The following is a 21,136-nucleotide window of genomic DNA, read 5'->3' as shown; positions in this document are numbered from 1 at the left end:
ACCTTCTGCAATGCGAAATTTCAATGCTTGTTTAGTTTGACCAATATAAGCAGCCCTGCAGATGCAAGGGATTAAAGTGAGCAATAACAAATTAATCACTGCCTTTTTTTGTTGAGTGCTCCAACTCCTTTTTACCTCGAATTCGTCCTTTTGGAAGTTTTTCTTGGCAAGCCATTCTCATGATTTTTGTAATTGTTGTTGAGCACCCCTTCTTTCCTTTGTTTTTCTTGGTAATCCATTCTCTTGGGTAGCTGGAGTCTTTGACAATTTTACGGCCTTCCTCGAGTGGTATAAAGGTCCTGGATGGCAGGGAGCTCAGCCCCAGTGATGTACTGGGCTGTATGCATTACCCTTTGTAGCACGTTATGGTCGGATGCCAAGCAGGTGCATAACCAAGTGGTGATGCAGCCAATCAAGAAGCTCTCAATGGTGCCGCTGTATAGCATTTTGAGGATCTGAGGGCCCATGCCAAATCTTTTCAGCCTCCTGAGGGTGAAGAGGTGTTGTCGTGCCTTCTTCACGACTGTTGGTGTGTCTGCACCATGATAGGTCCTTAGTGAGCAGCATACCACCCTGCAACCCACTGCTGGCTTGCTTCTGAAGCTAAGCAGGGTTGGTCCTGTCAGTCCCTGGATGGGAGACCAGATGCTGCTGGAAGTGGTGTTGGAGGGCCAGTAGGAGGTCTAAAAAAATATCCCAATGCCCCAGGGCAGTGATTGGGAACATTGCCCTGTGTAGGGTGCTGTCTTTCGGATGGGACGTTAAATGGGTGTCCTGACTCTCTGTGGTCACTGAAGATCCCATGGCACTTATTGTAAGAGTAGGGGTGTTAACCCCAGTGTCCAGCCTAAATTACCAATCTGCCTAAATTACCAAAATGTCACCTAATCATCCTCAGTTACAATTGTCTTATTCATCCCCCTCCTCTCCCCTGTAACTATTCCCCAGGTTGTTGTTGTAAATAAGAAAGTGTTCTTAGACAACTTACCTGGTAAAATAAGGGAAAAACAAAAGTGATGTGGACAGTGAGGAAATTGAAGCTCTCGACCTGCTCCACTACAGCCGTGTGGAAGGGGGTGTGATCGACCTTCTGTTTCCTGTAGTCCACAATTAGCTTCTTTGTCTTGAGAGGTTGTTGGCCTGGCACCACACTGCCAGGTCTCTGACCTCCTCCCTATAGGCTGTCTGTGATCAGGCGTATCATCTGAAAACGTAATGATGGTGTTGAAGTCGTGGTGGGTGAACTGTTAGTACTGGTGTGGACAAAGGACGCATCTCTGAGGGGCCCAGTGTTGAGCGTCAGCACAGTGGATGTGTTGTTGCCTAACCTTGCGGCCTTTCAGGAAGTCCAGGATCCAGCAGAGGGAGGTGTTTTGTCCCAGGGTCCTTAGCTTAGTGATGAGCTTGGAGGGCACTATGGTGTTGAACACTGAGTTGTAGTCAATGAACAGCATTCCCATGTAAGTTTTCCTTTTGTCCAAGTGGGAAAGGGCAGTGTGTAGTGCAATAGAGATTACGTCATCTGTGGATCAGTTGGGTCGGTATGCAAATTGGAGTGGGTCCAGGGAGTCTGGGATGATTGTGTTGATGTGATGCATGACCAGCCTTTCAAAGCATTTCATGGCTACAGATGTGAGTGCTACGGAGCGATAGTAATTTAGACAGGTTACCTTGGCGTTATTGGGCACAGGGACAATGGTGGTCTGCTTGTAAGATGCAGGTATTAGACTGGGTCTGGGAGAGGTTGAAAATACCAGTGAAGATTCTTGCCAGCTGGTTAGCACATGTTCTGAGTACACGTCCAGGTAATCAGTCTGGTCCTGCGGCCTTGTCAATGTTAACCTTTTTAAAAGGTCTTACTCACATCGGCTACGGAGAGCATGATCGCACAGTCATCTGGAACAGTTGGTGCTGTCATTCATGGCTCAGTGTTGCTAACATTGAAGTGAGCATAGAAGGCATTTAGCTCGTCTGGTAGGCTTGTGCCACTGGGCAGCTCGCGGCTGAGTTTCCCTTTGTAATCTGTGATAGTTTGCAAGCCGTGCCACATCCGACGAGCTTCAGAGACGGTGTAGTACGATTCGATCTTAGTCCTGTATTAACGCTTTGCCTGTTTGATGGTTTGTCAGAGGGCGTAGCAGGATTTTTTATTAGCGTCCAGATTGGTGTGGCGCACCTTGAAACAAAAGCTCTAGTCTTTAGCTCACTGCGGATGTTGCCTATAATCCATGGCTTCTAGATGGGATATGTGCGTACGGTATTTGTGGGGACGACATCATCGATGCACTTTTTAATTAAGTCGGGGGACTGATGTGTTAAACTCCTCAATGCCATTGGATGAATCCCAGAACATATTTAAGTCTGTGCTAGAAACAGTCCTGTAGCTTCGCATCTGCTTCATCGGACCACTTCTGTATTGAGCTCATCAGTGGTACTTCCTGTTTGAGCTTTTGCTTGTAAGCAGGAATCAGGAGGATACAGTTATGGTCAGATTTACAAAACGGAGGGCGAGGGAGAGCTTTATATGTGTCTCTGTGTATGGAGTAAATGCAGAAATGAGGTAAAAACAGATTTCAGTTTCCCTGCATTAAAATCACCAGCCACTAGGAGCGCTGCCTCTGGGTGAACATTTACTTGTTTGTTTATGGCATTACACAGCTTGTTGAGTGAGGTTTTAGTGCCAGCATCGGTTTGTGGTCCCTACAGGTCGTTTTCCTCTCTCCCATTTTCAGAGAGGATAAACTGCAGCCCGATGGCACACGCACACATAAAACAGAGAGAGTGAGAAATATAGAACGAGAGAAATAGAGAACGAGAGAGAACGAGAGAGAACGAGAGAGAACGAGAGAGAACGAGAGAGAGAGAGAGAGAGAGAGAGAGAGAGAGAGAGAGAGAGAGAGAGAGAGAGAGAGAGAGAGAGAGAGAGAGAGAGAGAAAAAAAAGAGACACACTCCACTCGGAAACATACATACAGACCCACACACACCGGCCCTGATGGAGGTTGGGAATGATATCTGGCCTGAGGTGCGGTGAGGATGATTAGGATTCACACCAAACTCAGTTTGCCCTCAATAGCAAATCACATCCCTAGTGCTCTGGGGCCACAGAAGAGGGGATCAGCTTACATATCAGCTCCTAGCAACTGCCAGCTGTACTGTACTGAAGAGTATGGCTGCATCTCAAATGGCACCCTTTTACCTATAAAGTGCACAACTTTTGATCATAGCGCTCTGGTCAAAAGTAATGTACTATGTAGAGAATAGTGTACATTTGCGATGCAGAGTATCTGTCTGCTTCTGGGACTGATACTACTGCTGGTGGGACTGATAGGCTGCTGCAGGACTGCAGGATGAGCAGAGATAATCCGTTGACTGAGGGGAACTCAACAGCGGTAGGTTACCTTATTATAAAATACACCACTGCTACACTGTTAAAAATGACTGTTGTCATTTAGCTACAGCCCAAAATATGTGCACTGTTCTGACAAGAGTGACTTTACAATTAATTGTACAATCATTCATGAAATAATTTGTTGGCATCAAGCCTGGCCTGATAAATCCAAGTACATCATGTGTCTAATAAACACACAATGGAAGGATAACAGCTCTATTTAGACACACACCAGCACCTAAGCCACATCCAAAAGAAGTACATTTGACAGATGCCTTTCTCCAACATTGTCTAATGTCTCATGTAGTGAGAGAATGAAGACCTCTGGAAAACATTTTAATGAAACTCTCTCTCTTTATATTGCTTGTGTTCTTTTGGCCCCTGGAGGCCTTTGGCACAGCTCCACCATCTGGTGCTGGGGGCCCAGTGAGGCAGAAAAGAGGCCCAGATGACAGAGACCATATCCCAGCCCAGACTCCTGCATCAGCCCCTTCTCTACGTTCCTGCACCCCTCTTTCTCTACGTCCCTGCACCCCTCTTTCTCTACGTCCCTGCACCCCTCTTTCTCTCTACGTCCCTGCCCCCCTCTTTCTCTCTACGTCCCTGCACCCCTCTTTCTCTCTACGTCCCTGCCCCCCTCTTTCTCTCTACGTCCCTGCCCCCCTCTTTCTCTCTACGTCCCTGCACCCCTCTTTCTCTCTTTCTCTCTACGTCCCTGCCCCCCTCTTTCTCTCTACGTCCCTGCCCCCCTCTTTCTCTACGTCTCTGCACCCCTCTTTCTCTCTACCTCCCTGCACCCCTCTTTCTCTACCTCCCTGCACCCCTCTTTCTCTCTACCTCCCTGCACCCCTCTTTCTCTACGTCCCTGCACCCCTCTTTCTCTACGTCCCTGCACCCCTCTTTCTCTACCTCCCTGCACCCCTCTTTCTCTCTACCTCCCTGTATGCCTCTCTCTCTCTCTCCTGCATCCCTCTCTACCTCTGTACATCCCCCTCTATCTTTTTTACCAGGGGAGAAGTTAAAGAGCAGTTAGATAGAGGGAGAGAGGGAGGGACAGACAGCGTGAGACAGAGGGCTGTTTAATATGCAGCACCAGAGAGAGGGATGCAAGGAGAGAGATAGGGAGGGGGAGAGAGAGAGCGGTGTAGGGATGCAGAGGGAGAGAGATGGAGGTAGAGATGAAGAGTGTGAGGTAGTGAGGAAGAGAATGTGCAGGGACAAAAAGAGACAAAAGCAGGGAGGTAGAGAATGTGAGAAGCAAGGAGAGAGAGAAAGAGAGAAAGAGAGAGGGACGGGGGCAGAGACAGAGATATGATCCTGGGAAAGAGTGACAGAGAAAGGGCTGCTGCCTGACTGGATGGCTGCATAGATGAGCCTCATTTCCCAACGCCATCTGTTACCAGTCCCTGCGCGACCACGTAGTCGTGGGTGAACAGGGAGTACAGGAGGGGACTAAGCACGCACCCCTGAGGGGCCCCTTCACTGGAACTTTCTGTTTGAGCTTTTGCTTGTAAGCAAGAATCAGGAGGATAGAGTTATGGTCAGATTTGCCAAATGGTGGGCGAGGGAGAGCTTTGTATGCGTTTCTGTGTGTGGAGTAAAGGTGATCTAGAGGTTTTTTTTTGCCTTTAGTTGCACACGTGACATGCCGGTAGAAATGAGGTAAGACGGATTTCAGTTTTCCTGCATTAAAATCACTGGCCACTATGAGTGCCGCCTCTAGATGAGCATTTTTTGTTTGCTCATGGCCCTATACAGCTCGTTGAATGCGGTCTTAGTGCCAGCATCGGTTTGTGGTGGTAAATTGACAATGACAAAATATATAGATGAAAACGCTCTTTGTAAATAGTATGATCCACAGCTTATCATGAGGTATTCTAACTCAGGCGAGCAGAACCTCAAGACTTCCTCAATATTAGAGATTGCACACCAGCTGTTGTTAACAAAGATACACACCCTCCCTTGTGCTAAAACAACAACAAAATATTCCACCGACGAGCGTTACAAGTATCTAACAAATCACAACAATACACAAATGTAAAAGTAAAATAATGGAATTAAGAAATATATAAATATTAGATTGAGCAGTGTCGGAGTGGCATTGACTAGAATACAGTAGAATAGAATACACTATATAAGATGAGTAAAGCAGTTTGTAAACATTATTAAAGTGACCTAGTGTTCCATTATTAAAGTTGCTAGTGATTCCATGTCTATGTATATAGGGCAGCAGCCTCTAAGGTGCAGGGTTGAGTAACCAGACGGTTACCGAGTGATAGATATTTAACAGTCTGAAAAGTATGTGGACACCTGCTCATCGAACATTTCATTCCAAAATCATGGGCATTAATATGGAGTTGGTCCCCCCTTTGATGCTATAACAGCCTCCACTCTTCAGGGAAGGCTTTCCACTAGATGTTGGAACATTGCTGCGGGGACTTGCTTCCATTCAGCCACAAGAACATTAGTGAGGTCGGGCACTGATGTTTTCCAATTAGGCCTGGCTTGCAGTCGGCATTCCAATTCATCCCAAAGGTGTTCAATGTGGTTGAGGTCAGGGCTCTGTAGGCCATTCAAGTTCTTCCACACTGATCTCGAACAAACCATTTCTGTATGGACCTCGCTTTGTGTATGCTGAAACAGGAAAGGGCCTTCCCCAAACTGTTGCCACAAAGTTGGATGCACAGAATTGTCTAGAATGTCATTGTATGCTGTGGCGTTAAGATTTCCCATCACTGGAACTAAGGGGCCTAGCCTGAACAATGAAAAACAGCCCCAGACCATTATTATTCCACCACCAAACTTTACAGTTGCCACTATTCATTCGGGCGGGTAGCATTCTTCTGGCATCAGCCAAAACCAGATTTGTCCGTCGGACTGCCAGATGGTGAAGAGTGATTCATCACTCCAGAGAACGAGTTTCCACTGCTCCAGAGCCCTTGGCGGCGAGCTTTACACCACTCCAGCCGACACTTGGCATTGCGCATAGTGATCCTAGGCTTGTGTGCGGCTGCATTTCACTGTTCGTCTACACCTGTTGTTTACGAAGCATGTGACGAATAAAATTAAATGTTTGAGCTGAAAGCTCCACTTATGTCGAACTTCCCACTGCCACACAGGCAGAACACAGCAGAGACACTGTGCATAACTAATGAGTCTACATGTGGTCATGTACTCTCCTTCTATCTCTCCCTCTCTCTATTTGTTATTTCACTCAGTCTCTCCTGTCTCTCTTCACCCCTTTCTCTCCCTATTCTCTCTCTCTCTCTCTTTGTCTTTCTTTGCTTTCTCTCTCTCCATCGTACAGCAGCTCACAGTCTTCACCCACCCACTCAGTGTCAACCCGACGTTGTGATTTAAACAGTGGGCATAACCCAACACTTTAGCAGTACACAGCTGAGATAAATGAAGCTGCCAACCTGTTTGTAGGTCACCCAGTAAGACTAAAGTCTGTGTTGTACTGCCTTGTGGAAAAGCATGTACCTACAGAGGTATTACAGTGTTTGATGTAATATTGTGGCTATATAGGAGCATGTTGTTAATGGAATTAGTCTGAGGGAGTAATTTATTGTGTAAAGTGGATGTAAATATATTTTAAACGGTTGCATGGTCTCTTGTGTTTTCTATGAGTTTGAATTGAGATCCAGGTTTCATATTCATAAAGCATCTTGAGGGGTGATCTAGGATCAGGTCCCCCTGTCCATATAATCATATCACTTATGATCTAAAGGCAAAACTGGTCCTAGATCGGAACTCTTTCTTTGAGACGCTGTATGAACACAGGCCCTGATTTACAGACTTTGTTTAATCTTGGTTGGACAGCATTTATTGAAGATTAGCCCACATAGGGGAAGCCATGGTGACCTACTGGGAATTCTGGGAAGGAAATTCAGTGCTCAGAAAATGTGTCAATGACTGTGCCTCCAAGACACTGTTTCTTCTCTCCACACACACACACAGACATTTCTTTTCTCCACACATCTCAGAGGACCAGACAGTAGGGGAGGACACTTTACTTGGAGAGTTGTCTGGATGGCCTACATTCAGAGTTTGTTAAGGCGTGAAAGTGTGTCAAATCCCTGGGTTTGAGACCAAAAATACAACCTTGTGGTTGAGTGCAGTCCCTAGGTGCAATGGTATTATTTTAAAGCCTGACACCCAAGGATAGGTGTAGGACGATGCAGGTTGATCATGCTGTTGGAAATATACTATCCGCTTGCAACCTTTAGATAACTTGAATAGATTCCATTAGGTCAACATTTAATTGAGGCACAATGTAAAACTTTTAATTAAGTCAATTGTAGTAACTCTCTTTAGATGGGAAAATACATTTCATATTTCACTAAATAACAATGAGAGAGAGAGAGACCTTGGCCTAAACATCAGCGCCACATGTAACTTCCACAAAGCTGTGAACAATCTGAGAGACAAGGCAGGAAGGGCCTATGGCATCAAAACGGAACACCAACTAATGCATGCAGAGCAGAATTAGGCTGATACCTGCTAATTACCAAAATCCAGAAAAGAGCTGTTAAATTCTACAACCACTTAAAAGGAAGCGATTCCCAAACCTTCCATAACAAAGCCATCACATACAGAGAAATGAACCTAGAGAAGAATCCCCTAAGAAAGCTGGTCCTGGGGCTCTGTTCACAACACAAGCAGACCCCACAGAGCCCCAGGACAGCAACACAATTAGACCCAAACAAATCATGAGAAAACAAAAAGATAATTCTTTCCAATGTGTCAAGTAATTAACAAAATAACTGAGCAAACTAGAATGCTATTTGGCCCTAATCAGAGAGTACACAGTGGCAGAATACCTGACAACTGTGACTGACCCAAATTTAAGGAAAGCTTTGACTATGTACAGACTCAGTGAGTGTAACAGTATAACTTTAGACCGTCCCCTCGCCCATACCCGGGCGCGAACCAGGGACCCTCTGCACACATCAACAACTGACACCCACGAAGCATCGTTACCCATCGCTCCACAAAAGCCGCCACCCTTGCAGAGCAAGGGGAACCACTACTTCAAGGTCTCAGTGCAAGTGACGTCACCATTTGAAACGCTATTTAGCGCGCACCACCGCTAACTAGCTAGCCGTTTCACATCCGTTACATGAGCATAGCCTTGCTATTGAGAAAAGCCTCCGTAGGCAGACCTGGCTCTCAAGGGAAGACAGGCTATGTGCACACTGCCCACAAAATGAGGTGGAAACTGAGCTAAACTTCCTAACCTCCTGCCATATTAGAGACACATATTTCCCTCAGATTACACAGATCCACAAAGAATTTGAAAACAAACCCAATTTTGATAAACTCCCATATGCTGCTGCCATCACAGCAGCAAGATTTGTGACCTGTTTCCACAAGAAAAGTGAAGAACAAACAAATAGAACCCATATTTATGTTTATTTATTTCCCCTTTTGTACTTTAACTATTTGCACATAATATGACATTTGAAATGTCTTTATTATTTTGGAACGTTTTTGAGTGTAATGTTTACTGTAAAAAAATGTATGGTTTATTTCACTTTGGTTTATTATCTATTTGTAACCTTTATTTAACTAGGCAAGTCAGTTAAGAACTAATTCTTATTTACAATGACGGCCTAGGAACAGTGGGTTAACTGCCTTGTTCAGGGGCAGAATGACAGATTTTCACCCTGTCAGCTCGGGGATTCCATCTAGCAACCTTTCGGTTACTGGCCCAACGCTCTAACCACTAGGCTACCTGCTACCCCATTTCACTTGCTTTGGCAATGTAAACATGTGTTTCCCATGCCAATAAAGCCCTTAAATTGACATTGAATTGAGAGCGAGAGACATTGATCCCCCGCTACTATAATCACTTTATTTAGATTCTCCTTCTCTCTCTCCCAGGGTATTTCAATACAACTTACCACAGAAAGGTCACACTAAAACAAAGGAGATGTGTTCTGTTCCAAAGACTGGCTACGTCCCAAATTGTACCCTTTTCCCTATATAGTGCATTACTTTTGGCCAGAGCTCCAAGTCATTGACAAGGATGATAATCCAAAGCAACGCATCGCTCAGACTAGACAAGTGGCATATTTTCCAATTTACACAATAAACTGAATGAAAACTAAGAGGGACAGACAGGGCGTCAAGTCAAATGACTGCAGTCAGACATTAGAGCGTTACCAATCAGCATTTACACGTCTCACCTCGCTTCTCCTCTTATGTCTGTCTGTTGTGCAGCCGCCACAGACCCAGGGTGCATCTCAAGTCTAGCACGGCTAGCATGGCTTCTTCCCCTCATCTCTTCTCCTTATGGCTTCCTCTCTACTCCATATGGCTTCCTTTCCTCATTTCCTCTCCCTCTGCATTTATCCATGAACAAAGGAATGGTGAAAGCAATATAGTGTAAGCCTACTGGGAAGGAAAGGAGACAAGAGAAGGAGATTAAGGATAGGAGGCAACTTTAGACTATAGAGTGGTACCTCTCCCAAGTGTGTCAAACTGTGGGTGACTGTGCAGTTGCTCAATATATTATTGACTGAGGCTTCAGAAAATTGCTGCAGTGACACTGTGGATGTAGGTATTTCTTCGTACCACAACCCTGCCCCCATTCTGTCCTTTCTCTGCTATTCCTGAGGATTGCCATGCATATTGAATCAAGCCTGCCGCTGGGAGGGAGTGTTCGTGTGTGTCTTTTGCAAAAGTATCAACACTTGACAGATAGGGAAAGAGAGCACTCGTGTGGCAACTTCTGTTACTACAACCTGTGCGTGTTGTTATGAACGCTACCCGCTCTACGTTAAGTGTTTCTCAATCCATTCCTAGCCTGGCTAGGGTTTGCACATGTATGTGCTAGCCAAGCACTATAATTCAACTCATCGAGGGCTGGGTAAGCAAAAAACGGATATCCTGTTAGCATCCCACAGGAATGGATTGCACACCTCTATTACAAACCACTAAACACAGGAGTTCTACTCGGTCTATGATCAACTCAGTTTGCGCTGCATCTTTTGGCTCGTTCAAATACATTAAAATCCGCTTTGCAAGTGCCTTTGTAACTGGGCCCACACTAGTCTTTGTAAGGTGGATGTTATAACGATAATTATTATGCGCTGCAATCGGTAGTAGGGGCATCTGCTTAGACAATAAACATTGGCTGTATCCCAAATGTAATGCAACGCAAACCTCGGAGGTCCTGAGGGGATATGTGTCACTAACTGCACTGATTATGTGCATATTTGATTAGTGTTTACTGCTATGCTAATGATGAAAGTAAATTCAATGCCTCCAAAGAGAAGTCTATCGGGTCATTCAGAGTCTCATAATGTGGTCTAGCTACACTCAATGTGTGTGGTGCCAGAAGACGTCCAGGGTGCCCTCTCATGTTTAATTAACTGCAAATCATATTCTTCACCTTTTTGTTGAAATTGCGAAAATGTAAGTGGTTGGGTGCTGGTTAGAAAATGGTATCCTGTTTTCATATCAGTGATTCGCTGATAATCAGGTTATCACTGAAACTTACTTTATGTACTGGTTGATGTATATCGTGTTTGCCAACGTTAGGTGGCGAAGGTCTGGGCGCTCCTGTTTTCATAACTACCCAGTTATACCAAAAGCTAGCATCGTTAACCTAGCCTGATATAACAAGATCATGTTCTGTTTCACGTCACGTGTCAAATTGATAAAAAGTGCAGAGGGATTAAATATAAATGTACAGGTTGAATCTCGTTGACGCATTAGTCTCTGCATCAGTTTGGCTCTGAACACAATAGGGTGTCGCCCAAGGTCAAACAGAGGTTTTTCGTTTTTCATAACAATGCAGTTTGTCAACAGTGACGGAGGTCTAGGAGCTGGCAAGCTTCCCCCAGGAACGAATAGCAGTGCAATATTGTTTAGCTCGAGGTGGTGGGCCAACATCAAAGCGGAGATGTCTGCCAGGCCAGCCACACAGAAATCCTATCTGCGAGAGTTGAGTGCCATCAGCGTAAATTATGAGACTGAGGTAGTGATAGAAGGACCAGGTGAGTTTGTGTACAGAAAACCAAGGGGGACCTAGTAACCTTGAGACAGCGGTAGTAAGGTGCCAGGTATGATGCCAACAAAAAGAGTGCATAGCCGGAGACGATTCAGCGTGAGTTGCAGCAGTAGTCTGTATCATAGCACCATTGGTTTGGCTCTGAGCTCACACAAAGGTTTTTTAGTCTGGACACAATGGAACCCTTTAGACAGGGCACTTCATTGAAGTCTTATCATTGTGAGAAAATGCATTAGAAATATTCAGGTCATACGCTCTTAATTAATGTCTACGAATAGAAAAACACAGGACCCGCGTATGAGAATATCATCACAGGCAAAACAACTCACCTCAGTAATTCACCATTTAATGTATTTGGTAACATTGGTATTCACACTGTTTTAATGGGAACACCATCCAACATTATTGAAAGGAGAATATAGCCAGTCAACAATAGACGTCTGGTCAGGAGGCCTTTGATGCAAGATTCGCTAAAATTAAGGGGATGTATTGATTGGTTCTCAAAATGTTTTTCTTGTGGGATTTGATAAACCAACAGTTGTGTAATGCAAGGGGCGGTGCGTGGCTGTTTGCGCGAGAAGACAGAAGCAACCATTAAAAGCACAGCCACCAATGACGCATCGTGCCAACTGCATCAAAACAGCCTTTCCAGACTAAAGTCAGGAGGACTTAAGACTTTGGTATGAGCCAGACTACCAATATCCCAAAAACAACTTTGAACATAACAATATTCAAGCACACTGCAAATGTAAGTGTACAGATAAACATGTCAAATATACATGTTTTTCAATCCAGGACATGTAGAGGAAATGACAAACATGAGCGACTTTTTTTTCCAAAGTTTTTTTTATTCGATGACAATATACAAGAACATCTTGAGCACGAGGAACATCCCTGATTCTCCAGGCTCACTGTAGGAAAACACAGAGGAAGAGAAGTTAGTTCACCTGCAAACAGAAATACACCATCTCCACTTACAGCTCTACTGGGGGGGCGCACCTCAACTAGAGGAAGGGGGTAATTGGGCTGATGGTCCGAAGGGTAATAGTAGAGATGGAGCTCAACCTACATGTTGTTTTTTTAAATAGTAAATGCAGTTAACTGACATTTTCCAGCTCAGTGAGGAATTTATTTAGTATATATTAAATGACAGTTGAAGTCAAACGCAAAGTTTTTCACAATTCCTGACATTTAATCAGAGTAAAAATTCCCTGTCTTGGGTCAGTTAGGATCACCACTTTATTTTAAGAATGTGAAATGTCAGAATAAATAGTTGAGTAATTTATTTTCACTTGTTTCTTTCATCCCATTCCCAGTGGGTCAGAAGTTTACATACACTCAATTAGTATTCGGTAGCATTGCCTTTAAATTGTTTAACTTGGGTCAAATGTGTCAGGTAGCGTTCCACAAGCTTCCCAGAATAAGTTGGATGAATTTTGGCCCATTCCTCCTGACAGAGCTGGTGTAACCGAGGCAGGGCTGTAGGCCTCCTTGCTCGCACGCGCTTCTTCAGTTTTGCCCACACATTTTCTATAGGATTGAGGTCAAGGGCTTTGTGATGGCCACTCCAATACCTTGACTTTGTTGTCCTTACACCATTTTGCCATAACTTTGGAAGTATGCTTGGGGTCATTGTCCATTTGGATGACTCATTTGCAACCAAGCTTTAACTTCCTGTCTGATGTCTTGAGATGTTGCTTCAATATATCCACATCATTTTCCTGCATCATGATGCCATCGATTTTGTTAAGTGCACCAGTCCCTCCTGCAGCAAAGCACCCCCACAAAATGATGCTGCCACCCCCATGCCTCACGGTGTTCTTCGGCTTGCAAGCCTCCCCCTTTTTCCTCCAAACATAGCGATGGTCATTATGGCCAAACAGTTCTATTTCTGTTTCATCTGACCAGAGGACATTTCTCAAAAAAGTACGACGTTTGTCCCCATGTGCATTTGCAAACCGTAGTCTGGCTTTTCTATGCCGGTTTTGGTGCAGTGGCTTCTTCCATGCTGAGCAGCCTTTCAGGTTATGACGATATAGGGCTTGTTTTACTGTGGATATAGATACTTTGTACCCGTTTCCTCCAGCATCTTCACAAGAGACAGAACGCATCTCTTTCGTCAGCGGTATGACAGCTGCGTGGTCCCACGGTGTTTATACTTGCATACTATTGTTTGTACAGATGAACGTGGTACCTTCAGGCGTTTGGAAATTGCACCCAAGGATGAACTAGACTTGTGGAGGTCTACAATATTTTTTCTGAGGTCTTGGCTGATTTCTTTTGATTTTCACATGATGTCAAGCAAAGAGGCACTGAGTTTGAAGGTAGGCCTTGAAATACATCCACAGGTACACCTCCAATTGACTCAGATTATGTCAATTAGACTATCAGAAGCTTGTAAAGCCATGACATAATTTTCTGGAATTTCCCAAGCTGTTTAAAGGCACAGTCAACTTAGTGTTTGTAAACTTCTGACCCACTGGAATTGTGATACAGTGAATTATAAGTGAAATAATCTGTCTGTAAACAATTGTTGGAAAAATAACTTGTGTCATGCACCAAGTAGATTTCCTAACCGACTTGCCAAAACTATAGTTTGTTAACAAGAAATGTGTGGAGTGGTTGAAAAACAAGTTTTAATGACCCCAACCTAAGTGTATATAAACTTCCGACTTCAACTGTATATTGTATTAAATGAAACTAGGAAAAGTCGTATGAGTAGGCATGTGGTTCAGTTGTCTCGCACCGAGACATTGGGCTATAAATTATTATCCTAGACATGCTTTAATAAACAACCAAAGGTCACCACTCATAACGCATGTTAGTATAACTGTACTGAGCGTTTGATCAATACATAGTCATAATAAAATAGTTGAATAGGAGAATAAGAATGGTAATCGTTTAGAAGCAATTAAATATTTTTTTTGTTGATATGACATTAGTTGATATTATAATATTTGTCAGAGAATAAGTACCACCAGCCAGGGTAGGTTTAGAAGTTTGGGGGACAAGGGGGATGGAAGATGGGATGAAGTAGTAAGGATGCGTGCTTGTAGATAAGGTTGTTGGAAGACTACAGGTGAGATCTCTACAGGTGAGGTACCAAGAGAAGATTCAATGTGCAATTCAACACAATATAGCACACCATGCCCTGTTTTCTTTATACCTGTAACAGACACCTCATTTCTGTAAAAAAAAAAAATCCGTGGGGGGCAAAATAAAAGACAAAAGGATGAAGAAAGTAATGTTAAACTTTTAAAATAATTCACACTCCTATACTAGATCTCTGAATGGCATAAGATTTGAGCCATAGATTAATTTAATTCAGTTGGGGCCCATTTCCACCCAGGAAAATAATACAAAGCCAAAACTGAATGCTGAGCACCAGATGCGGACATGTCAATAAATGCACACATTCCTGCAGGATTCTTGGGGATGCACATGTGTGTTTTAGCCCAGCACTGAGACTTGATTAGTTGAATTATGCGTGTTAGTGCTGGGCTAAAACAAAAATGTGTACTGCATTGGGGTCCTTTAAGGAATTAATTGAGAAACTGCTCTAGTTCCTAGTCTTTCAGAGATCCACTAGGCAACCTACTGTTGAGTAGGGACCACACTATACGGGACCACACTATACGGTTCAACCTGGAATCTAAACCACTATTAGTGCTCAGTTCACACTCGCCAACATTAGTGTCATGAGTTAGAATGAGCAACTAAGTATCAACTGGTAGGTACCTGAACTGAAACCCAATGTGGATCAACCCAATGTAAATCCACATGTAAAAAGGCACTGTAGCTTTTTTGGTTATATAATGGGAAGATTGGGATGAAGTCTAACAGGATTTAGCTAGGAACATCACTCCTAAGTAGTAGTATCTGCACACAGCAGTTAGTCTACTGATGAAAACAACATTTACCTTCTACAGTCCCGAAGAACAGTAGATAAGAGAAGATGACAATGTATATTAAAACAGTAAGAACGTATAAATAAAGACAGCACTAACAGACTTGGGAAGAAGGAAAGATATGCATGTAATTAATGATGAACTAATACGAAATAAGTTCAACTTGGGGTGCGTTCCAATAGTCTCAAAAAGTTCCCTATTCCCTCCATCTGCAATGATGTGAATTTCGCTTGGGTGAAAGCAGCCATCCAGTATTATGCATTTACCAACTCTGCTGATTTACAGTGCAGATGAAGGAGAATAAATGGAGCTACTGTAAAAATGTGACTATTAAAATGCACCCACCCTTGAACAAGAGGAATGTACCATAGGGAGAATGGCCACATTACCTTTTTGCCAGCAGCGCCCACACTGGCTTTCTTGGTGCCTCGTACTTTCTTCATTCTGTTCTTGCGTTCCTTGCGCTGTTTTCTGGAGGACTTCTTCTTCTCATAGAGACCGTGCTGTAAGAACCGAGAAAACCAAACATTTTAACCAAACAGCACTGCTTCCATTGTGTGTGGGTTATCTTTCTATTAGTCAGTATCAATGTGGGTATCACTGGCAGACAATACTTGATAATGATGGTACTCATAGAAACTATGTACAGACGTGGTGTCATACAAATAGAGAATATTGCCTAAAAACAGCTATATCCATTCAATTGGTGCATTCCACAAGCAAAGCCCCACTTGTTTCCATTTTTCCAGCATCTACTTACCCTGGCCAGTCTGTGCTTGGGCTCGTTTTTCTTAGCGTAGTCGAGAGAGTCGTAGACCATGGCGAAGCCCGTCGTCTTGCCGCCACCAAACTGGGTCCTGAAGCCGAAGACGAACACCACGTCAGGGGTGGTCTTGTACATTTTGGCCAGCTTCTCCCGGATCTCAGTCTTGGGGACTGTGGCTTTGCCCGGATGGAGGACATCGACAACCTGGAAGCGGAGACGATGGACAAAAGTTTAAGACCATGCAGCACTAGAAAACTAGCACACTGGTGATCTTGATGCTTCCTAACTTTTAACAGATCATTTAATCAATAGACCATCAGGGCAGATCATGACGGTCTTTTGATCTACTGATAGAGGTCAGCTGAACACTCAGTATGAAGAGATATTTTGTTTTGGTGGTATACAGTGGTAGGAAAAACATTTAAGCTTACCATTTGCTTCCTCTGAAGCAGCCGGTTTGTCATGAACTTCCGGGTTCTGACTGTCACTGTGTCGTTCTGAAAGTAGACGGGGAACAGAGTTTAGGAACCCTACACACATTTAGATACTATACACACATAGCAAGACAAGTAGTATACATCAACACAAGTATTTAAACAAGACGTTGGCTTTGTCAGGTAGCAAGTTAGTTAGCAGGCCATAAAGAAAAGTTACTTATTGCATTACAATTACACATCCAATCATAAATCAACTGTTACTCTAACAGTGAAATGCTTAATTACGGGCCCTTCACAACAATGCAGAGAAAGATGGGATTTTTTTGGAAACGTAATAAAAAGGTAAAACAATTAGTAACAATAACGTGGCCATATACACACACGATACCAGCACCGAGTTGATGTGCAAGGGTACGATGCAGTTGAGGTAGATATGTACATATAACTAGGAATTAAGTGACTAGGCAACAGGATAAACAGTGCATGTGACGAGTCAAAAAGGTTAGTGCAGAAAGGGTCAATGCAGATGCAGACGCCTTGTAGTAGGATGCAAAGCAGTTGCCATACCAAGCACTGATGCAGCCAGTCAAGATGCTCTCAATAGTGCAGCTGTATAACTGAGGATCTGAGGGCCCATGTCAATTCCTTTCAGCCACCTGAGCAGGAAGAGGCTTCTGTCATGCCCTATTTTCAACTGTCTTGGTATGTGGTCCGTGATAGATCCATAATGATGTGGACACAGAGGAACTTAAAGCTCTCGACTCGTTACACTACAGCCCAGTCGATATGAATGGGGGTGTGCATGGCCCTCCATTTCCTGTAGTCTACGATCAGCTCGTGTCTAGCTGTTGAGGGAGCTGATATTGACTATCCCTACAGGCTGTCTCATCATTGATCAGGCCTACCACCGTCATGTCATCAAACGTATCATGCCATGCAACAAGAGGTAGCTAGCGAACTACATTACTTGGATTTAGCTACCTACACAAGTAACATTTAGTAGCTAGCTAGATACACGAGTGACACGTCCAATATATACTTTCGAGGAGAAAGTCCTAAACCAAAATCATACCGAAAGGTTACTGCATCAATAACTAACATCCTGGCTATCTACTGTAGCCAACCAAGCAAGTTAACTAGCTAAGTTAGCTTCCATCTACTCAAATCATGTAAACGAACCACTTCTGGACGGATTGACTACAAGGTACACGACAAAAATCATGCATTTGTGGTAACTTAGCGTTAGTTATCGTGTCGGAACTAGCTAGGTAATTTCCAGAATCCTAATACGACATTACAAGTGACATACTGTGCCAGGGAGGCTCACTAGCCACAGCAGTCGAGGACACCTTGCTAGCACATACCTTAGCATGTAGCTAGCCATATTGCCTATGCTGGTCAAATAATAGTATTATACAAGACTGGACAAAACCACAATGTAGCCGCCAACACATAGTGGTGGAAAATAAGAAGCCATGTGTTACAAAATTATTACTGAATGGCTTTTACAACTGAACAGGTCCAACAGCCGAGCGCTCGTCTAGGCCACCGAAATCCATCAGTTCATAAAATACTAAAAACTACTTTTACCATTTAAATGTTCTAATATTCCTACAGGGATGGCTTATAAATGTATTTGGACTTCGTGATTTTAACAACGATGAGAGGATGGTGAAGATAAACAAAGAATTTAATTCTAGATTTTATGCCACAAGACTCACCATCTTGACATCAGCCTCTCAGGGACGAGGAAAAGGAGGAAGGACCCGATGCCGGCCAACCAAACGCCTGAATGGAAGCCGTGCGACCTGAATACTTGCCTGAATTAAAAGTAAATTCAAATGATTTGAGAGACCACTTAGGGAAATAGAACGTGTCGTTTTTGTATTTTTTAATGTATTATTTTGTTCAAGTGTATATGACTTTAGAGCAAACGTCACACAATCAAATAAATGCCCATGTAATTTTGGCACATGAATGTATGCAATACAGTATGAATAACATGTTTGTTCATTACAAATATATGAATTGATGGCATTTTATTCATCTAGCAGCAACACAATCATGCCATTATGCCCTTTTTCCAAAAGTAGCGCACCACAGTATTATATAGTATATATGTATGTATAATTTTGTTTATTATTGAACGACGTAAGTATTTTTATTCACATGGCTCATGGAAATGGACGGTAGTAGACAAAACATAGAGCGCAATTTTTGAATTTGTATTTATTAGGGATCCCAAAAGCTGTTGCCAAAGCAGCAGCTATGCTTCCTGGGGTCCAAACACATTAAGGCACTTACAGTACATATAAAACAGTACATCATATAACATTATTACACCACTACATATCTACAATACAAAATGTGTGGAGTGTGTATGCTAGCGCTTGTGTGCGTCGGTACATTTGTGTGTGTCTCTTCACAGTCCCCGCTGTTCCATAATGTGTAATTCCTACCGGTACCGCTAGATGTCAGTAAAGTAATGCCAAATATGTATTTAACCTTTACTAGGCAAGTCAGTTAAGAACACATTTCTATTTACAATGACGGCCTATCCCGGCCAATCCCTCCCCTAACACATACGACGCTGGGCCAATTGTGCGCCACCCTATGGGACTCCCGATCACGAGCGGTTGTGATACAGCCCGGGATCAAATCAAATCAAATCGTATTAGTCACATGCATTGAATACAACAGGTGTATTACAGTGAAATGCTTACTTACGAGCCCCTAACCAACAATGCAGTTAAAAATAATAACACGAATAAGAATAATAATTAAAAAGTAACAAGTAATTAAAGAGCAGCAGTAAAATAACAATAGTGAGACTATATACAGGGGGGTACTGGTACAGTGTCAATGTGCGGGGGCACTGGTTAGTTGAGGTAGTTGAGGTAATATGTACATGTAGGTAGTGTTATTAAAGTGACTATGCATAGATGATAACAACAGAGACTAGCAGGAGCGTAAAGGAGGAGGGAGGGGGGGGGGGCAATGCATATAGTCTGGGTAGCCATTTGGTTAGATGTTCAGGAGTCTTATGGCTTGGGGGTATAAACTGTTTAGAAGCCTTCTTGGACCTGGACTTGGCGTTCCGGTACCACTTGCCATGCGTTAGCAGAGAGAACAGTCTATGACTAGGGTGGCTGGAGTCTTTGACAATTTTAGGGCCTTCATCTGACACCGCCTGGTATAGAGGTCCTGGATGGCAGGAAGCTTGGCCCCAGTGATGTACTGAGTCGTACACACTGGTCTGTAGTAATGCCTCTAGCACTGTGATGCAGTGCCTTAATCCGCTGCGCCACTTGAGTGATACTTTTAAGGAGATGGAAAGCTCCATTTGAATCATATTAATACCCACTGTGGCTCACACGTCACAAACGAGATCTTCTCCTCTGCATAGGATGAAGCTGTGTTTAGCTGTGAGGTACCATTCTCAATCCTACCAGTCCCAACCAGTGTGCTGGTTGTCTGTACAATACTGTCTCCCAAGTTGGCCGCCTCTTGTCGGTCCCTCTGCCTAGTAAAACGGACATGTAGTTTGGACCTGCTGGTGACGTCAAGAGCTCCAACCCTCTGGTGTGGCAGTCGGCAGCACTGGGAGAAGGTGAAGACAAAGTTCTTCTGAACGTTCTCGTTCATAAAGGCATAGATAGGGTTGTTGAAGGAGTTGGAGAAGCTGATGGCCTGGGCGACGGCCATGATCATTTTCACTGTGATGTCGTTGAACCGCTCATCCAGGTAATCTGAGGATGGGAATGATAATGTGGGATTTTAGGTGTGATTGGTGGGTTTTGGTTAGATAACGTGGTATAAGTGTGAGAGGTGGGTTTTGGTTAGATAACGTGGTATAAGTGAGTCTTGGTTAGATAGGTGGGCTTTGGTTAGATAACGTGGGATAGGTGGGTTTTGGTTACATAACGTGGGATAGGTGGGCTTTGGTTAGATACCGTGGTATAAGTGGGAGAGGTGGGTTTTGGTTAGATAACGTGATATAAGTGTGAGAGGTGGGTTTTGGTTAGATAACGTGGGAGAGGTGGGTTTTGGTTAGATAACGTGGTATAAGTGGGAGAGGTGGGTTTTGGTTAGATAATGTGGTATAAGTGGGATAGGTTTGCATCAAACAACAACATTGACAAATACACTGATTCGGTGAGCGAGTTTATTAGCAAGTGCATTGGCGTTGTCGTACCCACAGCAACTATTAAAACATTCCCAAACCAGAAACCGTGGATTGATGGCAGCATTCGCGCGGAACTGAAAGCGGAACCACTGCTTTTAATCAGGGCAAGGTGACCGGAAACATGACCGAATACAAACAGTGTAGCTACTCCCTCCGCAAGGCAATCAAACAAGCTAAGCGTCTGTATAGAGACAAAGTAGAGTCGCAATTCAACGTCTCAGACACAAGAGGTATGTGGCAGGGTCTACAGTCAATCATGGATTACAAAAAGAAAACCAGCCCTGTCGAAGACCAGGATGTCTTGCTCTCAGACAAACTAAAGAACTTCTTTGCTCGTTTTGAGGACAATACAGTACCACTGACATCACTGCAGCCGACGTGAGTAAAACATTTAAACGTGTTAACCCTCGCAAGGCTGCAGGCCCAGAC

The 21,136-nt window shown here is 43.7% G+C and overlaps 1 protein-coding gene across 4 annotated transcripts; it reads right to left on the bottom strand.

Moving 5' to 3' along the window:
- Nucleotides 1–12,234: 12,234 nt before the first annotated feature.
- Nucleotides 12,235–18,312, bottom strand: LOC109899796 (40S ribosomal protein S24). 4 transcript variants are annotated; one of them, XM_031835560.1, is made up of 7 exons: nt 18,243–18,312; nt 16,516–16,581; nt 16,079–16,288; nt 15,708–15,821; nt 15,331–15,333; nt 14,577–14,596; nt 12,238–12,321 (listed from the first exon to the last, which is right to left on the bottom strand). In XM_031835560.1, the coding sequence occupies exons 1-6, from the start codon at nt 18,243–18,245 to the stop codon at nt 14,591–14,593; spliced, it is 402 nt and encodes a 133-aa protein (XP_031691420.1). In that variant the 5' UTR covers nt 18,246–18,312; the 3' UTR covers nt 12,238–12,321; nt 14,577–14,590. The 4 variants fall into 4 exon arrangements, 3 of the variants coding, with proteins under 3 accessions (XP_020350928.1, XP_031691420.1, XP_031691419.1); XM_031835559.1 differs by lacking the exon at nt 15,331–15,333 and having other exon boundaries at nt 14,577–14,598; nt 15,709–15,821; XM_020495339.2 differs by lacking the exons at nt 14,577–14,596; nt 15,331–15,333 and having other exon boundaries at nt 12,235–12,321.
- Between the last annotated feature and the right edge of the window lie 2,824 nt (nt 18,313–21,136).

Source organism: Oncorhynchus kisutch, linkage group LG11 (assembly GCF_002021735.2).
Source record: "Oncorhynchus kisutch isolate 150728-3 linkage group LG11, Okis_V2, whole genome shotgun sequence".
Taxonomy (NCBI): Eukaryota; Metazoa; Chordata; class Actinopteri; order Salmoniformes; family Salmonidae; genus Oncorhynchus; species Oncorhynchus kisutch.
Note: the sequence above shows the minus strand (reverse complement) of the source record. Positions and strands in the feature narration are given on the sequence as shown.